Raw genomic sequence first — 19,904 nt, 5'->3', positions numbered from 1 at the left:
CCATGTTTATTTCTCTACTTGCACTACCATTGTTTGTTATTAGAATAAAAAAAAAAACAACACGCATAGGAAAATGCAAAACCAAATTTCTTTATTCAATGATGTTTTCGTGTTGGAACACAAGTTCTTCCTGGTTTCTAAAAACATCATGGCAGTGCTTGAATCTAAATACTGACCATATCAAAAAAAAAAAAAAAACATGACTTGGCTCTGCGCCTGTGCTAATACTGTTTATAATGGGAACTTGGCAAAAGTATGGCACAGGTTAACAAAATATTCCCCCTCAACCAGAGCATGCCCATTAACTGTTTGCAAAAAGAACAGGTATATCTGGAAAGCAGAAAAGGAGGTGCAAGACTTCACAGCATCTCCTTCTCAGTTGTGTTTGGTGTGCAGCATCTCGGCGAGCAGAGAGTTGCAGGGCAAGTCTCCCAGAAGGTGGCGCTGGTACAGATACTCTTCAACTTGCAAGCTGATGCTGCGTACCTCTGGCAGCCGCAGCAGCAGCTGGCCGAATTTGTCTGACTGTCCTGGATGAGACCGCTGGGTGTGCTCCATCAGGGCCCTGTTCACCCTCTCTTGAGTTTGCTCCACCTGCCTGCGGCTTTGCACAGACTTCACATCTAGAAGAACACAAAGAAGATAAATGTATTTGTCATCACCATATTATACACACAGTCCATGTAAACAGAAGCTTGTCATTATCATGGCCAGAAAAATGAATGAAGGTTGCAAATGTAATCAATGTTAAAACTAATTATGTTACTTCTGTAGAGATGCTACTGTTTAGTCACTGAAAAGGAAAAGCTCACCGGGGTTGAACAGCACCAAATACTTGAGACAGACAAACTCATGCTTGTCTAACTGAAGGGACTTCAGTTTGGACACCAGGTCTTGGGTCCTTGATACCAGGCTATTCAGCATCACTCCGGCCTGAGTGACGATGTTTGCCACCTCAATCTGCGCCAGAATGAGCGGTATTAATTACAAATATTACAATCCAAAGACATTTTGAATCCCTTGTGCAGAATGTGTTCAACTTTACCTGTTGTCCTGTGACCAGATATATGCAGCCCTCTTTACCATAGGTCACCTGTCTGCAGAGGTGATCCAGGACCAGCAACTCACTCCAGCAGCTCTGCAGCAGCACCATCTGATCCTCCACCTATGCAAATTATAAAAGGTTGGTCTGATGAAGCAGCAAATTAGAGGATACAACCTTTAACCCCAGTAAACATCCAACACAGAAAAGTGTAAATGGTATAGGTGTGTCCATATAGCTGTTTGCAAAAAGGATCAGATAGATAACACTGGACTCCATGACTACATGGTTCATTACCTTGAGCTCCTTGAAAAGCGCTGTGTTCCTGGCCCACTCCACCAGCCCAAACAGAGTCTGGTCAGCCATTTTGCACATGATGCTGAATGTATTTAGGCGATCGTGCTTTCCCCGGCTGGCCTGTTCTCTCTGCAGGCTGGCAAGGACCTTGGCGCACAGCTGGCTCTCATCCTGCTCCCCCTCCAGGAGTTGGCTTAGAAAATTGGCACCACCAGTGGCCGTTGGGGGAGTGTCTGAGGACTGGATGAGAGCTTGGTAGAGCGGGGTGGTTGCACTTGGTGTTGGGCAAGGGGATGATGCTGGTGTGCTTCTTGGTGTGACTGAATTGCTTGGGACTGGGTGCATTTGGTAGCTGGTAGCAGGGGCTGGACTGTAGCTAAAATCCATTTCTCCTTTGTCATGGACAAATCCGGGAAATGTGCAGTGATAATGTCCAGGGCAGGGCAAAGATGGAGAAGTGAGCATCCTGTCTGACTGCCCCATGCCGGGGGAATACATGTGGAGCTGATGAAAAGCGTCAGAGGAAAGTGAAGCACTTGCGTCACTGCTCATTAGGTGAAGATCACTTGAAAGTGTTGGCTGGTTTGTTTGTGTGGTTTCCATCTTGATCCTGTAGGGAGCAGTGTTAGCCTGGTGATACACCTTTTGCTGTTTCATCTGCCTGTCCCGGCGATACAGAGGGCCAAATTTATTCCTGCCACCTCTCATGCGATCTGCTCTTACAGCTGTTGACAGGACATGAGACAAATTGTTAAGACTTCACAACATGATTTCAGATGAAGGCATAGATAATTTCAATCATAAAGGTCTGTGTCCATTCAACTTTGACAAACTGATAATATCTGGGTCATAGCAGGCAGTCCTACACTGGTTTATAACACCTTAGATAAGTCATATGGGAGAGAAGACCATACATGTCAGTGGAACGCCAGGCATGTCGCAATGAAGCACAATTATGTGTCCAAATGCGTGAGTGTATTTGTGTATGTGTCTGTGTGGATGAGCAGGATGGGTGGGGGTACCTTCTTTTTTCATGCCCACCGCCAAACACTTCTGAAAGCGGCAGAAAGGACAGCGTTTCCTCTGGGAGAGGTTCACGGGGCAGTTCTGCTGTTCTGCACAGGTGTAATTCTTGTTATTCTGCACTGAGCGTTTAAAGAAGCCCTGCAGGGAGAGAGAGAAAAAATAAGATGTAATTTACTGAGCATTACAAGACAATATGAATAATTAATCATACAGAGAGAAAAATAAATCTTAATTCTCAAGATGACTATGGCCATTTGGTGTATACAACAACACCAATGGGCTGTATGGTGCAGTTAGTAAATACATGAGGTGTGCAAATCCTGTCTCTTACCTTGCAGCTTTCACAGGTGAGCAGGCCATAGTGATATCCTGACACTTTGTCTCCACAGACAGGACAGCTCTCTTCTGACTCTGGTCTACCATCCAGCTCTGGCTTTGACTCCTGAGCTGCAGGTTGACACCACAGTCATCATTAAATCAAATGTACAGTATGACACAACCAATGAAGCAGATCAATGTAGCAACGGACGGACTACTGTGTGTTACTGCTTTTGTTGGGAACAAAGACTATATACAAACAAAAAAATCCAACACCATACTTCAGTTTTGCACCAGCACAGATCATATTTCACATCAGCCATGAGAGGGAAAGTTCAATATAGCTGAACTGGTTGAGGAGATTGGACTGACATGTAAGTGTGTCATCTAATGAAGTTTATTGCTCAGCTGCCGAGAGAATGAGAGAATGAAACACCTTATCACTCTTCTTGATTTGCTTGACGTTCGCGGATATGACCCTTACATAATTCACCAGATTTCACTGGTTATGACTCTCACAGGTACTAGTCTCCCAAATGGAAAACCATAGCACAGCATGGTAAATCATCTTAATTCTTGCTTCCTCTTCTTCTCTATTTTCATGCGAAGGGGACAAATGTCTTCTACTAGCCCTGAGTGGGCTTCAAATATGTGTTATGTAAATGTGATACTTAACACATATTTGATTTACATTTCCATATACTGTTCTACTTGACATGACATTTAAAATATAGACACATTTATAACACTGTACAAGTACAAACAATATCTTCTTATGCCTAACCTTAAAAGATATTATCAAACAGTTGTGCACGTCCATCGAGCACTCACATGTCGAGGACCCCTCCAAACTCAACAGATCGTCTTGATAGCTGGCAGGGTGGTGGACAAGAGGTTGGGGCAGCTGTGGGTGATAACCAGGTATGTCCATTCTGGTTGGTGGGGGACCTCAACTCCACAGTCAGTCCAGCCTGATCTTCATTGTCGCAGAGATCAGGAGACCAGACAGGCAGACACCGCAGGCAGGCCCAACAGCCCCAACAGCCCCAACAGCCCCGGTGGACTGATGGTTGTTTGAGGCCCACAGATGGACTTTGATCAATAGTGGGTGTCATAAAACCTCTCCTGACTGGCACTCCTACCCAGCCAGTCAGTCAGCAAGCCAGCCAACCAACCAACCAGCCCCTCCATTGCAGACAGTCAGATAGCCACCTGCTGGATTCCTACTGTAGTGAAATCACTTCGCTATCATTGGGCCATCCTGGAGCACAACTGATAAGATAAGAGTCCACTGAAGATTAATCCCTGTCAAAACTAAAGCCAATCAAATTCCATGTTAGTTTATGCATTGTCATGATGTACTATGTGTCTCTGCAGTGTAAAAAAAAAAACTCCACTATGAAGATTTTCATTCATCCAGATCCTATTATCTCATGAGAGCAAGAAGGACATGGAGGGAACTGATCTTTCTTGAGGTCTTGATGTTTCCCCTCAAATTCAGGAGGCTACTCCAATGAGAAGTAGTCTAATGTTGATAGATTCTAAGTTTTTATGTGACACATAAAAATGAACATTATGAAATAGATTTACAAAAAAATAAACACACAGACTCCAGGATTCAATACTGGTGCTTTCATACTCCAAATGCAATACTGCAACGACTGCATTATAAACTAGAATTTTTTTCCTTCCAGAAATTTTGAGAGAACCATGATAAACACCACTAACATCCTAGATGTTCCTTATAACCTGATTTAAAACACCTGTGTGTCAGTCTGCCTTCAGAGGTTGCCATGGGGATTTCCCCTAACGTCTTTACTGGGTGAGACTTTACTTCCCAAACTCAGGCTTACAATTTATATATCCTAACTGCAATCACATAAAGTTATCTATGTGTGTGGTTGTCTGACTTTAGTTGGGTTGGTTTTCTAGAGTAAATTTGGAAACCCTCACGAGCTAAAAAGAAAGAGGTACTTCTGCTTTTCTCCTGAAATCGGCTCAAAATGTTGTGTTGGAGTAACAGGGAAGCTGGATGGGACTGACCTTACTCAGAGGCTCAGAATTCGGTAAGTCCCTTGGCTTTGTTGAGCACATTGTGAGAAAAACAGTAAGTTTGTCTACAACATTTTCCACTGAAATAGAGCAGTGGAAGTATAAAAGGTAAAAGAGATGTTGAGTATCACTACCTGTATTCTCAAGTAAAATATAACTAACTTGGTAAATATATCAAGCAAAGGGCAATGAAACCCCAAAACATTGCGTTAGTGCACTACAATATTAGTGTGAGCATATTGTGTCATAACCTACTGGCAGTGCTTGGTGTGATAAGGTGCAATTCAAGAGCCCAATTGGCACAGGTAGCTCTAATGAAGCTCAAGGTGACGTCAAAGCGCAGTTCAAGGGTGGATGGTTATGGCACCTGCACATTAGCTTGTAAAAGGACTATGACACTCATCAATAAAATAGTCCTCTCTCTATTTTCAGCATCCTTTTTAGCTCCTGTAACATTCGCCCAAGCTTTAATATCCTGTTTACACAAATAAATAAATGACCCTGTGCTGTTTGGAGGTACAGTTTAGAGTTGACCCCCCTCAACAAAAATGGTTTGAGTTCATGCTTTGATGTTACTTGTGCTTAGTGTGACATCTACTGGCCAGAGTGAAAATTTGAGAAGTGTCAGATGAAGTACACAGTTGCGTTTTATATTAAGTATACCTTTTATGTAATTACCTTTAAAGCAATCTAGATATTCTTCCTGACTTTACACTCAAAAACTAATGGGACAAAGGCGAAGGTATATTTTGTCTTGAGAATCTTTTAGACCACACACAAGGATAGGGAACTTAAATGATATATGTAATTGAGTGGATGACTGAAATTTGCTTTAAAGTTTTGTTTATAATTTAATGGGCTGCATTGAAGATGTATAAAATGTATGTTTAAGAATGCATACAGTACAGAGTAAGCCAACCAAGGATTTACTCACTGTTAATGATCACTCACTGATTCATACTGGACAAAACACGTCCTTCCCTGAAAACCCTTTTTTGTGTCAAATAAATAAATAAAAGACTTTAAAACTTAAATCACTCACAAATCACAAATGAGACAAACAATGCATGCAATTCTTAATTGTGACCAGTAGATGACAGCAAACACATGTGATTCATGAGCCGGTGCATATTCTCATTTGTCCAGGTCATAGTATTTCAAAGGAGGTTAAATCGAAAGCAACTGGACTTAGTTATTTGTCTAGGAAGACGTTTCACCTCTCATCCAAGAGGCTTCATCAGTTCATGTACGCAGCTGACCAGGCTGGGTACATGAACTGATGAAGCCTCTTGGATGAGAGGTGAAACGTCTTCCTAGACAAATAACTAAGTCCAGTTGCTTTCGATTTAACCTCCTTTGAAAAAAAAAAACATGTGATTCATGTTAGACTAAACCTGTTTTTACACCAGTAGGTGTAAAAGCACCACAGGTCCGTTGCTATGATAGTTGTGGATTATCATACAGCTCACTCAACTTCTGTGAAAAGTCTCGCCCTCATGACTGAAAGGCAAAGATGTGTGCTTTCAGTGGTAGATATGATATTTGGACAACTGCAGTTGCTAAGAGAACCTACTCAGGATGGAACAATGTAGGCTGGTGTGGGTGTGAACACTAGTAGGACTGAGTGCAGAAAAACCCACAGAAGTCGGTGCACAAAACAGTGTCAAAACAGAAAGCCATAGCAACCCTGTCCGCAGCACACCGTGTGAAAGGGAAGGAAATTAAGCTCAAACTTATAGGCTATGGGGAGATACAGTAAAAATGAAAAGTAAAACTAAGTTCTGGTGTCAACTTAGGTGCAGACATTTGAATGTTGCAGGTTTGATTCACATCATTTACCTCAGTATTTTACTTCTACTTCACTACAGGTTTACATTTAACAGTTGCTATTTAGTTACTTTTCAATGATTTTCCTGTATAATGAATGAATCATTATGAATTAAGCAGTATTTGGAAAAAAATTACATAAACTTCACACTCATGTTATAGGCCTCATTGCTTTAGGCAATCTAAATGTGATATAGGCCTTGTTCACACTGCCATTCCAAATCGGATTTTTAGCATTTTAGCATATCCAGAGAGTTTGATTTTTTTGACAGTCTGAACAGCCAAAAACCACATGAGATCCGATTTTTATTGGTCTCAATAAACAGATCTGTTTCAATGTGAACGAGCTGTTTCTCAAATAGGATTTTGCAGTGTCCTATGTGTCACAAGAACCAAAACAACAATAACGATGGCGCGTTTAACGACCAACACCAACAAATCATGTGGAGCGTCTGCTTTATCTCCCAGGAAATGTGAGTGACACAATGTTCGTCAAACTTCCACAGCACATGACTCATCAGTTGCTGTTGCTTCCTTGCAGTTGACAGACTATTTTGCGCTGTGGCTCCACATAGCTTGGAACAGAAACAAACCCACTGTTGGTTTATTTCTTGGCGTAGCCTGTTACCATAGAAATCATTGTGGATAACACACGCAACATGGACACATGCAGACCTGATTACTTGCAGTAGCCAGTAATGTGGACTGTCAGTCAGTAAAATCGGATTCTGATCAGATTTGCAAAAGAATCACAGCAGGCTGCAGTCTGAACAAAGCCATGTGGCAGGAGAGGTTGCGGGCAAAGGGAGGAGACATAGGCTACTGTGACCCCTGCACTGAGCACCCTGATAAACACCAGGGAGGCGGTGCCATTTGGATGGTTTGTAATTAGTTGTCTCTCCCAGTCCCCTCACAGATCCTGGAGCAGAATTCCCAGAGAGTAGGTCTAGCTACTGAAAAAAAACCCTGGATGTTCTTCTGTTTATCCTAAATGTTAATTTGTGATCCAAATATTTCTCCACACTGATGACCTCTCATTTGGAATAAGCGACTTATATAGGCTATGTGACTTGATCTAAGAACATGTGATTTTTAAAATGTGTCAGGATTGATTTTACATTCGTGGGTCCTGGGAGCTGATGCTACACTTTGGAGGAGAGCAAAGAGCTTAAACACCTTTCAGCTGACACAGTAAGTAGGCTACAAAATATTATTTTTCAGTATACTCTACAGTACTTTAGTTGCACTGGTTATAACTTCCAAGTCAGATCTAAATGATACTTACAGTATATATTTTCAAATAGACACTGAACAACAGGCCACTGATTTGTTTTAGAAAAAAAGAGTTTGACATGGATTACTATTGTTACTGTCAGTGATGAAAGTTAAGCAGGAGATTTTTGTGAAAGACGGCAATGTTGACTTATTTGGGTTCATTCATTTATAGTATTGACCATGGTTATTGTGGTAGTGTGTGGAGCTGACCCGTCTGTTGACCGTGAGATGGAGGTGTGTTGATTCTGGCTGGTTTGTGTTGACTGTTGTCTCATCAGTGTTGACCTGCTAATAAATTCCAGCCAGGGGGAAATGTGTGTACTTTCACTTTGCAAGGAAACATCTGGCAAGCAGTCAAGGCCCACAACGCATTTTTCCATTTCCTATGAATGCAAAGTTTATATCTTTAAGTCAATGTTTCTGAATGACAACCGCAAAGTCAAAGTTTATCAGGTGATATAGTATGATGTTATTGCTGTGGTATTTCTGATCATGTCCTCTCCTCCACCACCAGCGTGTCCTGAGAAGTTGAACAGATTAATGGAGAAGAGACTGACAATAGGTCTGACTCTGTTCCTAACACTTTGTCTGGACATACCAGAGGCTGCAGCGCGGAAGGAAGGATCCAATGGAGAAAACACTCAGAAACGTTCATCCCGATCTTCAGACACAAAAGGAGGTCGTTGTTCCTACACCTTCATCGTTCCTCAGCAAAAGCTGACAGGCGCATTGTGTCTCAACACGCAGTCTGCCACTACCAACCACTCTGAGGTGGCAGTGCTGCGAGCAGAGCTAAAAAAACAGCAGGAACAGTTGGAGAGGCTCCGGGGCCAGCTGGATCAGGAGGGGGCCCTTGCCCTAGAGATAAGAGCCCTCCGCAAAGAGAGTAATGGTATGAATTCTCGCATTGCACAGCTCTATGCCCAGCTGCTACATGAAGTCATACACAAAAAAGACCAAGCTTTGGAGCAGCAAAGGGTGGAAAACCTCCTGCTAAACGCTACAACACAGGTGAGAAGAGAACTGTAGTCATTGTTGTTGTTTCATCATGTCACTGCAAAGCTTGATCTTATGCTAATCATCATCATCAAACTCATCCTGTGTCTTCTATGGGTTGAACACCCCAGGCATTGCAGGTGTCTAATAATTACAGAGAGCTGGAAAAGAAATATGGAGCCCTCACATCCATGATGAGCTCCCAGAACCAGTTTATCGCTCGCCTGGAGAAGCAGTGCCAGTGCAAGGACTCCACCCACCAGTCCTCTCTGGTAGGGAACAAAAACCATGGTCTGCACGTTACAATTTTCTGCTGTATTTGTACAAAGGAACTGAGAAGGGTGTGCTGTTTTTGTGTTGGTCCACACAGGTGATGACTGAACCAGCAAAAAACCACTCTAACGTGCATCCTAATTACAGCTCAGAAGCCAACCAAATGACCAATGATGTTCAAAGGGACCAAAGTGCTTCTCCACACCAGCAGGAAAAAACAGGGGGAGTTCGTTCCCTCCCCGTCACTACAGCTCACACTCCTACAGAGCCTCCTTTCATTAGTTTGCCTGTCACAAAGGCTCCAGGTACATCTATGCCAAACACGTCATTTAGCAGAAGTACTTGATCAGACTAACATGTGTGTGTATATGTGTGCCAATCTTCTGTCAGGGTTATTTAATAGCTTAGATAAGCAGCAGAAGCTGAGGGAGTCAGTGACCTGATGGTGGGAGCTCTGTCTCTCTGGGAATGCCTAAACAATGTCAAAACCAGCTAACAGCTCTTATCAGAACAGAGAGGACTTTATAATGAACCCCAGTATTTGTGGGTATTTTAAACGAAACTGCTGCTTCAAACCTGCACAGCTGGGATGTCTGACGTGACCAAGTAGAGGATTTTAAGAGTCCCTTCAACAAGTCAGCAGAAAAAGAGTGTGACTCAACATTCCCCAAAGCTTTGATGAAAGACCACATTGCATGGCTCTTTCACACTTACGACATCGTGTTTATGTGAATGTGTACTACTGGGCGTTATCACTTAAGAGCTTCCTCTATGTATACATTTTCTATGTGCAGATTCCTGTGCTCGTCTTATCACTGTGACATGAGACACTGAACATGCGTTGGGAAAAAATGCCCTCCGTTATAAACAGATAAGTTGAAGCTGCAGTGATGATGAAATCTTCCTTCCCATAAAACAAGGGTTAAAAACAAGGGCTAAAAAAAAATCCTCTTGCACTTTTAGACACTTTTTTTTTTAAAGCAGAAGTGAGTGATATATTTATACATACAAAGACTATGGCTGTTTTGCGGCACCCCCTAGGGCATAGAATAGAAGAGAGATGAGCATTTCAATTTCAGTTTAATCACCACACAGTCTTGACTTAATGAAATAACATTAAAGCAGAAGTGAGTGATATATTTGTGTTAATATAAGGCTTAAATAGTTATATCTTCCGACAGCAATCACTTACATAGAGTGTTTGGACTGAAACACGGGTCTCTCAGTCCCTCTGCTCTGCTCTGAGCCGAAGAGAAAACATTTATCGTATCCTACAGTTTTTATCCAATGAGGAGAGAGAACGGCATGCAGGGCTGTGTGTGCAGCCAAGGAACGCCGTGAATGTGGTGACGTAGCGACGAGGACTGTTATGGTGCGTTCAAGGAAACTCGTATTTTTCCGACCATGAAGTGGTACCAGTTCGATCTGGTACGAGTTCACCGGTCGGAAGTTACGAGTGGCCGTTATAGTGACTTTCACCGGTAAAACAGGTCGGAAAAACACGAGTGGGTTGCCTGGAACGCTACAAAGTTGTAAGTTGTGACTTGAAACTGTAATTTACGATTTCAAAAGCCTGCCTGGAACGCAGCATTAGCGAAAACGACCGGATCACTCACTTCTGCTTTAACCCAAATTACCACAACTGGGTTAAAATGTGTAACAATTTTGGCACAAAATAGATTGTCAGAAAGAAAAATGACAGTTTAACAACAATATATTCAATACTATTAAACACATAATACTATGACTTGATAGTAGATAATAATATTATATTATCTCTATGTTTCCATGTTTCTATGTTTCTCACTCATATTTTCCAAGGCCCATGGCGGGACTGTCAGCATGTGTTGGAATCAGGTGAGACCGCCAGTGGGATCTACCTGCTCCGCCCACAGAGTGCTAACCGCCTAATGCAGGCTTGGTGTGAGCAGACTAATGCTCATGGGGGCTGGACGGTCATCCAGAGAAGACAGGATGGGTCAGTCAACTTCTTCAGGACTTGGGAACAGTATAAGGTGATTTCATGCAGATTAATTTCACAGCAGTCTCATAGATATTTCAGTCTTGAGGGAAGACTGGTACAGAAACATCACAAACCTTATAAAAAATAGAACTATTAATGCAAATGAGCCAACTCTCACACCAAATGAATATTTTTTTTGTTTGCTTGTTGATCTCTTACAGCATGGCTTTGGGAATCTAGATGGAGAGTATTGGCTAGGCTTGGAGCATCTCTACTGGCTGACCAAACAGGCCCAATACAAGCTTCGGGTTGTCCTTGAGGACTGGCAGGGCCGACAGGCATTTGCTGAGTATGACAGCTTCCACCTGGAACCAGAGACTGACTGGTACCGACTGCGATTAGGACAATACCAAGGTACTGCAGGGGACTCCCTCTCTTGGCACAACAACAAGGCCTTCACCACTCTTGATCGAGACAAGGACAGCTACACAGGTTTGCTCTCCACACACAGCTCCCTGTTGACATAGTGACTTTTGCTCATAGTAACCTCTTCCATTCCTCTGTTGTGTCGTCAGGTAATTGTGCTCATTACCAGAAAGGAGGCTGGTGGTACCACATGTGTGCCCACTCCAATCTGAATGGCGTGTGGTATCGGGGTGGACACTATCGCAGCCGCTACCAAGATGGCGTCTACTGGGCAGAGTTCCACGGAGGGTCTTACTCTCTCAAACGAGTTTCCATGATGATCAAAACTACATAATATTTGCATAGTGGACACGTAAGGAAACATGATATGGATGATTCTCAATGTGTGTGGAAGATGGAAAACAATGTGTATTTACATGTGTAATAGTTGGAATTGTATGCGATTCCACTCGCTTTAATTGTCAAAGTAGATGACTGCCACTGGCAGCTTTGAGTTCATGACAAATGTGCTAAAGGTGAGCTGCCAAGTGTAGCATTGTTTTAAAAAATTGTGTATTAATATCCCTATATGTGACATTACTGTATGGACATATACTGCACTGTGATTTGTGATTTATGTAAATGTAAATGAGAAGAGTTTTGAGTGGGTTTCTGTACATTTTACATGCTAAAATGTTGAAATAATGGCGTTTCGCATTCTTTCATCTACGGCTAAAGTGCTTAAGCAACTTCCTGTTCTTTTGTAGTGTACTGTGAGAGAGAGCGAGACACACCTGCAACAAGCCAACTGTCTAGCTGACCCATGAATATTCTGTTCCTGTTCAGACAATAAATGCCAACATACAAAGAAAAACAAGCCTCCCGCCCTTCATTGCGCCCACATGATGCAGAGTTTAAGGATTGCCTGGACCTGCCAGTTCAGGTGCAGCTTCATTTAACATGTGTTTACTGCAGGTAATTTCAGGATGGATGATGAACAGGAATGGGGTTGGTAATGTGTTTGCTTTTCCAAAACGCTTCTGAATAAATTTGTGTTGTGTGAAAGTTGAATGGCACATACAGTACAGTTTATGGGAGGGCCAACTAACGGTTTCAGCATCAGACTTGTGGTTGTGGTGTTTCCGTTTCCGTTCCTGTCAATAGGGCGTCGAACTTCCCCCTTACGTGTCACACCACAATCTTCCTACATTCTTGTGCAACTGTCAGCAGTAAGTCATCATCACCATCACCAGGGTCAGCTCTGCACCAAAATTGATCTCATCCAGGTCCTGGAGCTGGATATCCTTTGGACCATCCTGAAACACATCTCCCCTCATCCAACCACGTCCTTCCTCTCCAATGCTGATCTAGCATGATGTCTCTCAGGATGTTGGGCCTCCTCATGCTCATGCTTTTACAGTGTGGTAAGTGATGCTCTACAATACCTCTGTGTGTTTCTTAAATGTTATATATGTTCAGGAGAGTGTTAAACATGTTAGAGATTAAACACGTTAAAATCCTGGGGCAATAACTTCTTGCTTGCTTATACTTTCAGTAGTGCAAATTGTTAGCAACATTATTACTGAGAACATTTTCAATCTCTTATCAGGGAGAGGCGGGTGTGGTATTATTTGTGGTCAAAAACATCCGCTGTATTTGTGATACTATTGTAAACTATGCTAACTGCACAGAGCAGATTTGGTGGATCGACTTTTTTCTTCTGCATCTTCTTTCCACGTGTCTTTTTTGTTAACTAACACCAGGATATCAGTCACGACTCCTGAACATACATGTCTATCTCAACAGACTATCCCACTACATTGATTCTTATCCCAAATGTTAATCTCATATATACAGTTTATTATTTATCATTATTATTAGATAGGAGCATTATATTATGACTGGTTGAAACATACCTCCATGTAAATTGGGTCAATATTGTTCTTTTCATTGAAAAGTGGTGATGACATGAGCCACCAGAGTGCAGCAAAGTCAACCTTTAAAATTGTATCCATCAACAGATGCAGACGGCCCATGTGTCCTTAATGTGACTTCTTCTGAGGTTATAGCCGAATTTGGAAGTCCCATCTTCCTAAACTGCAGCAAGAAAGATAACGAACATGATGTGATATCTTGGACCGCTGGCAACATAACTAAGAAGTCGGAAGATGCTTTTGTGGAATTGGATTTGAATCTGTTGGACTGGAATGTAAGACCCCAGTGCAAAGTAGTGGATGGACTTCACATCTGCACGGAAGACCTTGAAATCACTGTATACAGTAAGTGAAATTTCAGATAAGTAATATGGAGTGGTAAAGCTTAATCAAATAGTAGCCTAACTAAATTATCTAATTTTGTTTTTGACAGAAAATCCAGATTCCGTCATTATGTATGCGATAAATGATAATGCAGTTGACATGGGGGAAGGCACACAGTACCAACTGCAGTGTGATATCACTGATGTTGCTCCAGTTCAGAACCTCAAGGTCAGGTGGTACAAAGACGATGAAATGATCCACGAAAAGCGTTTCACCAATACCACCAAAACACCTGTGAGCGAGTCACATATTTTGACTGTCAACATCAGCAGAAAAGATAATGGAGCTAAGTTTAATTGCACGGCTCAGCTGGACTTTGGGCCAGGTGGACCAAAACTTCCTGCTTTATTTGAGACACGCCATGTTTCTGTGAGATGTGAGTAAACGCTGTGTTGTTTAAAGATTATTTTTTCATTTTTAAATTTGCAATTTATATTCAAAAACCCAACTCAATGTGGTTCTCTGTTATGTAAAAATATTTGATTAAAAAGACTACATTTGCCTCTTCAGATCCCCCTGCTCTCAACAGTGAACCTCTTCAAGTCCTCTATATGAAACAGGATGACAATGTCACCCTGAATTGTGATGCTGACGGTAACCCCAATCCTACATTTCATTGGGTCCATGATGGGGTGAATATGACGGAGGACACAAAAGTTTTGTCTGTTAATCTAGAGAACGCCGACTCAATTTACACCTGCACAGCGATCAATGGTCTGGGAAGAATAACTAAAGAATTCCATGTTAATGTGACAAATGCCAGGGCACCTGCTGAGGTTGCAGCCATGCCTGGGAAATCACTACCACAGGCACAGGGTACACTTCTGTCCTTTACATTTTTTTCTATATGAAGCAGCATGTATTAATTATATAATTTTTCAATGTGTGGATTACTAATAGGCTATTAATTGTGCTCTAAAAGTTAAACTCTGATGAAATATCTTTACTTTTGACAGGTTGCCCCCTGACATTGACTCCTGCTGTACTCGTGGTTAAACTAGGAGAGCCAGCTTCAGTTAATTGCAGCACATCAGCCGCAAATCCTCCAAAACTGGGCTGGGAGGCACCAAAGGGAGGCACAGGGTCTGGAAACATTACTATTACCACGTGGACAGTTGAAAAAGTAGAATTATGGGATACCGCACCAGTGTGCTTCTTTACAAAAAGCAATAATGACCAGTGTGAAGTGTCACTTGACATGACTGTTTACAGTGAGTATCCTGTTTGTCTACCACACATTATCTTCTGTCTTTATCCTGCAAAATGTTTGATGATGTTTAAGTAGTAATGGTGATATTTTTTTATGTGGCAACAACATGAGTTTGACTGTAAAACAGCAAACTTTTTTAATACAAATTGTAAGCATACTTATTCAAATTTAGTTGTAATGTTGGGAAAGATTGTTAAGTCTTTTAATTTTCCCAATTATTTTAATTTGCTTAATTTACAGACACTCCAGAGATCATCACTGAGTTTCCCTCTGGTGTAGTGGAGGAAGGCGAAGAGAGGCTGCTCAAGTGTGACTTCATCAATGTGGTTCCAGTGCAGAATCTCAAAGTGAAGTGGTACCAGGGCAATGACAGTATAAAGACAGATGAGTTTGATGTCGTGAGTGTGAAACCAGTTAATGTGTCCTCTAACTTAACTTTGGTTCATGAAAGAGGTGTCAATGGGAAAAAAATCAGCTGCAGAGCTGAGCTGCACCTTGGACCAAATGGACCTAATCCTGTCCCTACCGTTACTTCAGAACCTTACATTCCCGATGTGAACTGTGAGTTTTCCATTCATTTCATTGTCAAAAATGATCAAGTATTATCCCTAATGTGGTTCTTCATCAGTTTTAATCCTCTTGGTGTTTATTTGTAGATAAACCACAGGTGAAAAGTTGTCCAACTCATTACCCTGATGTTAATTAAAATTTTAAATATTACATTTGCCTCTTCAGATCCCCCTGCTCTCAACAGTGAACCTCTTCAATTCCTCCATAAGGAACAGGATGGCAATGTCACCCTGAATTGTGATGCTGAGGGTAACCCCAATCCTACATTTCATTGGGTCCATGATGGGGTGAATATGACGGAGGACACAAACAGTTTGTCTGTTAATCCAGAGAACGCCAACTCAATTTACACCTGCACAGCGACCAATGGTCTGGGAAGAATAACTAAAGAATTCCATGTTAATGTGACAAATGCCATGGCACCTGCTGAGGTTACAACCAAGCCTGAGGAATCACTACCACAGGCACAGGGTACACTTCTGTCCTTTACATTTGTTTCTATATGAAGCATGTATTAATTATATAATTTTTCAATATCAACGTGTGGATTACTAATAGGCTATTAATTGTGCTCTAAAAGTTAAGCTCTGATGAAATATCTTTACTTTTGACAGGTTGCCCCCTGACATTGACTCCTGCTGTACTCGTGGTTAAACTAGGAGAGCCAGCTTCAGTTAATTGCAGCACATCAGTCGCAAATCCTGCAAGACTGGGCTGGGAGGCACCAAACGGAGGCACAGGGTCTGGAAACATTACTATTACCACGTGGACAGTTGAAAAAGTAGAATTATGGGATACCGCACCAGTGTGCTTCATTACAAAAAGCAATAATGACCAGTGTGAAGTGTCACTTGACATGACTGTTTACAGTGAGTATCCTGTTTGTCTACCACACATTATCTTCCGTCTTTATCCTGCAAAATGTTTGATGATGTTTAAGTAGTAATGGTGATATTTTTTTTTGAGTTTGACTGTAAAACAGCAAACTTTTTTAATACAAATTGTAAGCATACTTATTCAAATTTAGTTGTAATGTTGGGAAAGATTGTTAAGTCTTTTAATTTTCCCAATTATTTTAATTTGCTTAATTTACAGACACTCCAGAGATCATCACTGAGTTTCCCTCTGGTGTAGTGGAGGAAGGCGAAGAGAGGCTGCTCAAGTGTGACTTCATCAATGTGGTTCCAGTGCAGAATCTCAAAGTGAAGTGGTACCAGGGCAATGACAGTATAAAGACAGATGTGTTTGATGTCGTGAGTGTGAAACCAGTTAGTGTGTCCTCTAACTTAACTTTGGTTCATGGAAGAGGTGACAATGGAAAAAAAATCAGCTGCAGAGCTGAGCTGAACCTTGGACCAAATGGACCTAATCCTGTCCCTACTGTTACTTCAGAACCTTACATTCTCGATGTGAACTGTGAGTTTTCCATTAATTTCATTGTTAAAAATGATCAATTATTATCCCTAATGTGGTTCTTCGTCAGTTTTAATCCTCTTGGTGTTTATTTGTAGATAAACCACAGGTGAAAAGTTGTCCAACGCATTACCCTGGTGTGGAGTACAACTTCACATTGGACATGTTAACTTGCGAAGTCGATGGGAACCCTCCACCCAAGGTTCAGTGGTACCATCAGGGAGAACTGGTCAACTTGTCTCAGCCTCTCACCAGGAGCCACTCAGGAAGATACAAAGTGGAATTTTCCAATCATCTTGGAAATGCCAGTGCCGATGTTGATATAACAATTGAATGTGAGTTCATAAGGTCTTAGCTATTTCATTACAACACAGATAAACACAATCTTGGTAGGCTATTATTTATCCTGAAAACTATTTTTTTATTCACAGATGAACCTTCATTTGCATGTGATGGTTTCTATAAAGTAAAAGAGAATGATAAGTTTGAGACAAGTTGTAAACCAGAAGGAAATCCAGTACCCACCATCACCTGGTTTAAAGATGGAAAAGAGGTTTACCAACAACACTGGACAAAGCATGATAGTGGAAAATACCTTCTTATAGCAAACAACAAATATGGAACAGCCAGCCACGAAGTTGAAGTTGATGTCATGTGTAAGTTTCAATCTTTGGATTTAAAAAATGTTGTTTTGTAACTAGTGAATATAAGTGATTTTGGATTATAAATCAATCATGCAACATAGTTCACATTGCTGATGTGAACTGTGAGTTTTCCATTCATTTATTTGTGAAAAATTATCAATTATTATCACTGATGTGATTTTTGGTCACTTTTAATCCTCTTGGTGTTTATTTGTAGATAAACCAGTGGTGAGTTGTCCAACTCGTTACCCTGTTGTGGAGCACAACTTCACGTTGGACATGTTAACTTGTAAAGCGGATGGGAACCCTCTACCCAAGGTTCAGTGGTACCATCAGGGAGAACTGGTCAACTTGTCTCAGCCTCTCACCAGGAGCCACTCAGGAAGCTACAAAGTGGAATTTTCCAATAATTTTGGAAAGACCAGTGCCGATGTTGATATCACAGTCGAATGTGAGTTCATCAGATCTTGACTGTCTATTTCATTACAACACAGATAAACACAATCTTGGCATTTTATCCTGAAAACTATTTTTATTCACAGATGAACCTTCATTCGCATGTGATGGTTTTTATGAAGTTAAAGAGAAAGATAAGTTCCAGACTAGTTGTGAACCAGTAGGAAATCCAGTACCCACCGTCACCTGGTTTAAAGATGGAAAAGAGGTTTACCAACAACAATGGACAAAGAATGATACTGGAAAATACGTACTTATAGCAAACAATAAATATGGAACAGCCCGCCATGAAGTTGAAGTTGATGTCATGTGTAAGTTTCAATCTTTGGATTTAAAAAATAGCCTTTCATGTTGTTTTGTAACTGAATATAAGTGATTTTGGATTATAATTCAGTCCTGCAATATTGTTACTTCCCCTGGTCAAATCACAGTCTTCTTCTCCACAGATCCCCCTGAGATAAAACATACATACATGATAGATTCCACCAGTCAGGAGGTGATCCCAGGAGAGAACAGGACTTTTCAATGCAGTGCTGAAGGAAAACCTGCACCCAAGATCCACTGGGATTACGCCCATGCTGATAATGTAGAAATTGCCACAAGGGGGGGCACTGGGACTGTCAGTATCACAAGAGCAACGTCTGTCAATGCTGGTGTTTACATCTGTGTTGCCACGAATAAATTTGGAACAGTGTCAATAGAAGTAAATCTGAGGATGAGAGGTTAGTTTTACCAACTCTACAGAGAAGTGGTGACTGATATTGATGTTGCAATGTATAGAGAAAAGAAAAATATTTATGCATGGATAATTGAGAGGTGCATATTCATATTATGTTTTTTCTTCTTTGTCTTATAGATGACAGCAATGGAATTCCTGCATTCATATGGTGGTTGATAATTGTCCTCATCGTCTTAATCATCATCTTTCTCATCTGGCTCTATTTCAACCGTCAGAAAAAACATGGACAGTATAACTTTGTTCCTACTGACACAGGCAAGGAGGATATCCATATCCCTATGACTACCACCGCATCCAATGGGATGAATGCTGCTTAGGATATTTATTACATTACTTTTATATCTGAATGTGGGGTCTCAACAATTCTGTTCAAGTTATCTTGCATTCAAAGAATTACATATAAATATTTTCCATTAATCTCTACTTTTGTACAGTATGGCACTGTCCTAGGTTTACACCACTACCAAAAATGCCTGTTGTATAAAAGGGGTGTGAGGAAGTGGTTCTAGGGCGGCGTCTTGTTTTGCTGACTGAAGGCAGGTGCATTGTAATGTTGCTTTTACCCTGTTAGGCTTTTTAAAGTTAAACCTTGCTTTGATCTTTTTTTTTTTTTTTAAATAAAGTCACGCTGTACACCGTGTCAACTAATGTTTTTTTTCTATTGGGTCCTCTTCATTCATTGCATAGCTACTGCATATACTTTACAATGTGAGTCAAACCTGTTATTCAACATTCGTCATCTTTATGGTTTCAATTCTTTTATTTTTCTTTCACAGTGAAGCCTTAATTGTGTTTCAGAGTTTTACATTCTAATCCTGTTCAAATACTGGATGTGCAAAAAAAAAAAAAAAGAAGCAGACAAGTAGCCTAAAGAAAAACAAACAAAACCAAAACCAAACAAAAATATATTTTTGTCAGACTGAGAACTTATGGGGTAAATAAGTTGTCTTGGTTTCAGATAAATCCTACTGTAATCAGCAGATGAAACAAAACAAACAAAAACAAGTCATTCATGCTCATGACTTGAATAACTCAGTGTGAATTGGTAAATCTGCCAACATCAGTCAGCTTGTTATAGCA

The 19,904-nt window shown here is 41.1% G+C and overlaps 3 protein-coding genes across 3 annotated transcripts; 2 read left to right on the top strand and 1 right to left on the bottom strand.

The window, feature by feature from the left end:
* Positions 1 to 83: 83 nt before the first annotated feature.
* nr5a5 (nuclear receptor subfamily 5, group A, member 5) lies at positions 84 to 3,757 on the bottom strand. Its single transcript, XM_083977198.1, has 7 exons — positions 3,515 to 3,757; positions 2,697 to 2,812; positions 2,362 to 2,503; positions 1,340 to 2,064; positions 1,046 to 1,165; positions 813 to 960; positions 84 to 623 (listed from the first exon to the last, which is right to left on the bottom strand). The coding sequence occupies exons 1-7, from the start codon at positions 3,612 to 3,614 to the stop codon at positions 376 to 378; spliced, it is 1,599 nt and encodes a 532-aa protein (XP_083833324.1). The 5' UTR covers positions 3,615 to 3,757; the 3' UTR covers positions 84 to 375.
* A 3,745-nt stretch (positions 3,758 to 7,502) lies between these two features.
* Positions 7,503 to 12,309, top strand: angptl6 (angiopoietin-like 6). The gene is made up of 7 exons (XM_083977841.1): positions 7,503 to 7,753; positions 8,352 to 8,848; positions 8,965 to 9,105; positions 9,204 to 9,411; positions 10,928 to 11,121; positions 11,291 to 11,561; positions 11,645 to 12,309. Exons 2-7 carry the CDS (start codon positions 8,378 to 8,380, stop codon positions 11,827 to 11,829), a joined length of 1,470 nt encoding a protein of 489 aa, XP_083833967.1. The 5' UTR covers positions 7,503 to 7,753; positions 8,352 to 8,377; the 3' UTR covers positions 11,830 to 12,309.
* Positions 12,310 to 13,516: 1,207 nt separating this feature from the next.
* On the top strand, positions 13,517 to 19,418 carry LOC310989847 (vascular cell adhesion protein 1-like). Its single transcript, XM_083976999.1, has 15 exons — positions 13,517 to 13,753; positions 13,842 to 14,168; positions 14,303 to 14,608; positions 14,749 to 15,003; positions 15,243 to 15,563; positions 15,659 to 15,694; positions 15,738 to 16,043; positions 16,187 to 16,441; positions 16,668 to 16,988; positions 17,084 to 17,320; positions 17,417 to 17,641; positions 17,847 to 18,080; positions 18,172 to 18,396; positions 18,532 to 18,807; positions 18,942 to 19,418. The coding sequence occupies exons 2-15, from the start codon at positions 13,862 to 13,864 to the stop codon at positions 19,139 to 19,141; spliced, it is 3,504 nt and encodes a 1,167-aa protein (XP_083833125.1). The 5' UTR covers positions 13,517 to 13,753; positions 13,842 to 13,861; the 3' UTR covers positions 19,142 to 19,418.
* The last annotated feature ends 486 nt before the right edge of the window (positions 19,419 to 19,904 follow it).

This window comes from Trachurus trachurus, assembly GCF_905171665.1.
Source record: "Trachurus trachurus genome assembly, chromosome: 8".
NCBI lineage: Eukaryota > Metazoa > Chordata > Actinopteri > Carangiformes > Carangidae > Trachurus > Trachurus trachurus.
Note: the sequence above shows the minus strand (reverse complement) of the source record. Positions and strands in the feature narration are given on the sequence as shown.

Coding starts and splice junctions, on each gene's coding strand:
- nr5a5 (XM_083977198.1), bottom strand. CDS start 3,614: ATGGACATACCTGGTTATCACCCACAGCTGCCCCAACCTCTTGTCCAC. Junction 961..1,045: donor ATCTGGTCACAGGACAACAG/GTAAAGTTGAAC, acceptor ATTCTGGCGCAG/ATTGAGGTGGCAAACATCGT. Junction 624..812: donor TTTGGTGCTGTTCAACCCCG/GTGAGCTTTTCC, acceptor GTGTTCTTCTAG/ATGTGAAGTCTGTGCAAAGC.
- angptl6 (XM_083977841.1), top strand. CDS start 8,378: ATGGAGAAGAGACTGACAATAGGTCTGACTCTGTTCCTAACACTTTGT. Junction 9,412..10,927: donor GCCTGTCACAAAGGCTCCAG/GTACATCTATGC, acceptor ATATTTTCCAAG/GCCCATGGCGGGACTGTCAG. Junction 11,122..11,290: donor GGACTTGGGAACAGTATAAG/GTGATTTCATGC, acceptor GATCTCTTACAG/CATGGCTTTGGGAATCTAGA.
- LOC310989847 (XM_083976999.1), top strand. CDS start 13,862: ATGTATGCGATAAATGATAATGCAGTTGACATGGGGGAAGGCACACAG. Junction 16,989..17,083: donor TTACATTCTCGATGTGAACT/GTGAGTTTTCCA, acceptor GTTTATTTGTAG/ATAAACCACAGGTGAAAAGT. Junction 17,321..17,416: donor TGTTGATATAACAATTGAAT/GTGAGTTCATAA, acceptor TTTTATTCACAG/ATGAACCTTCATTTGCATGT.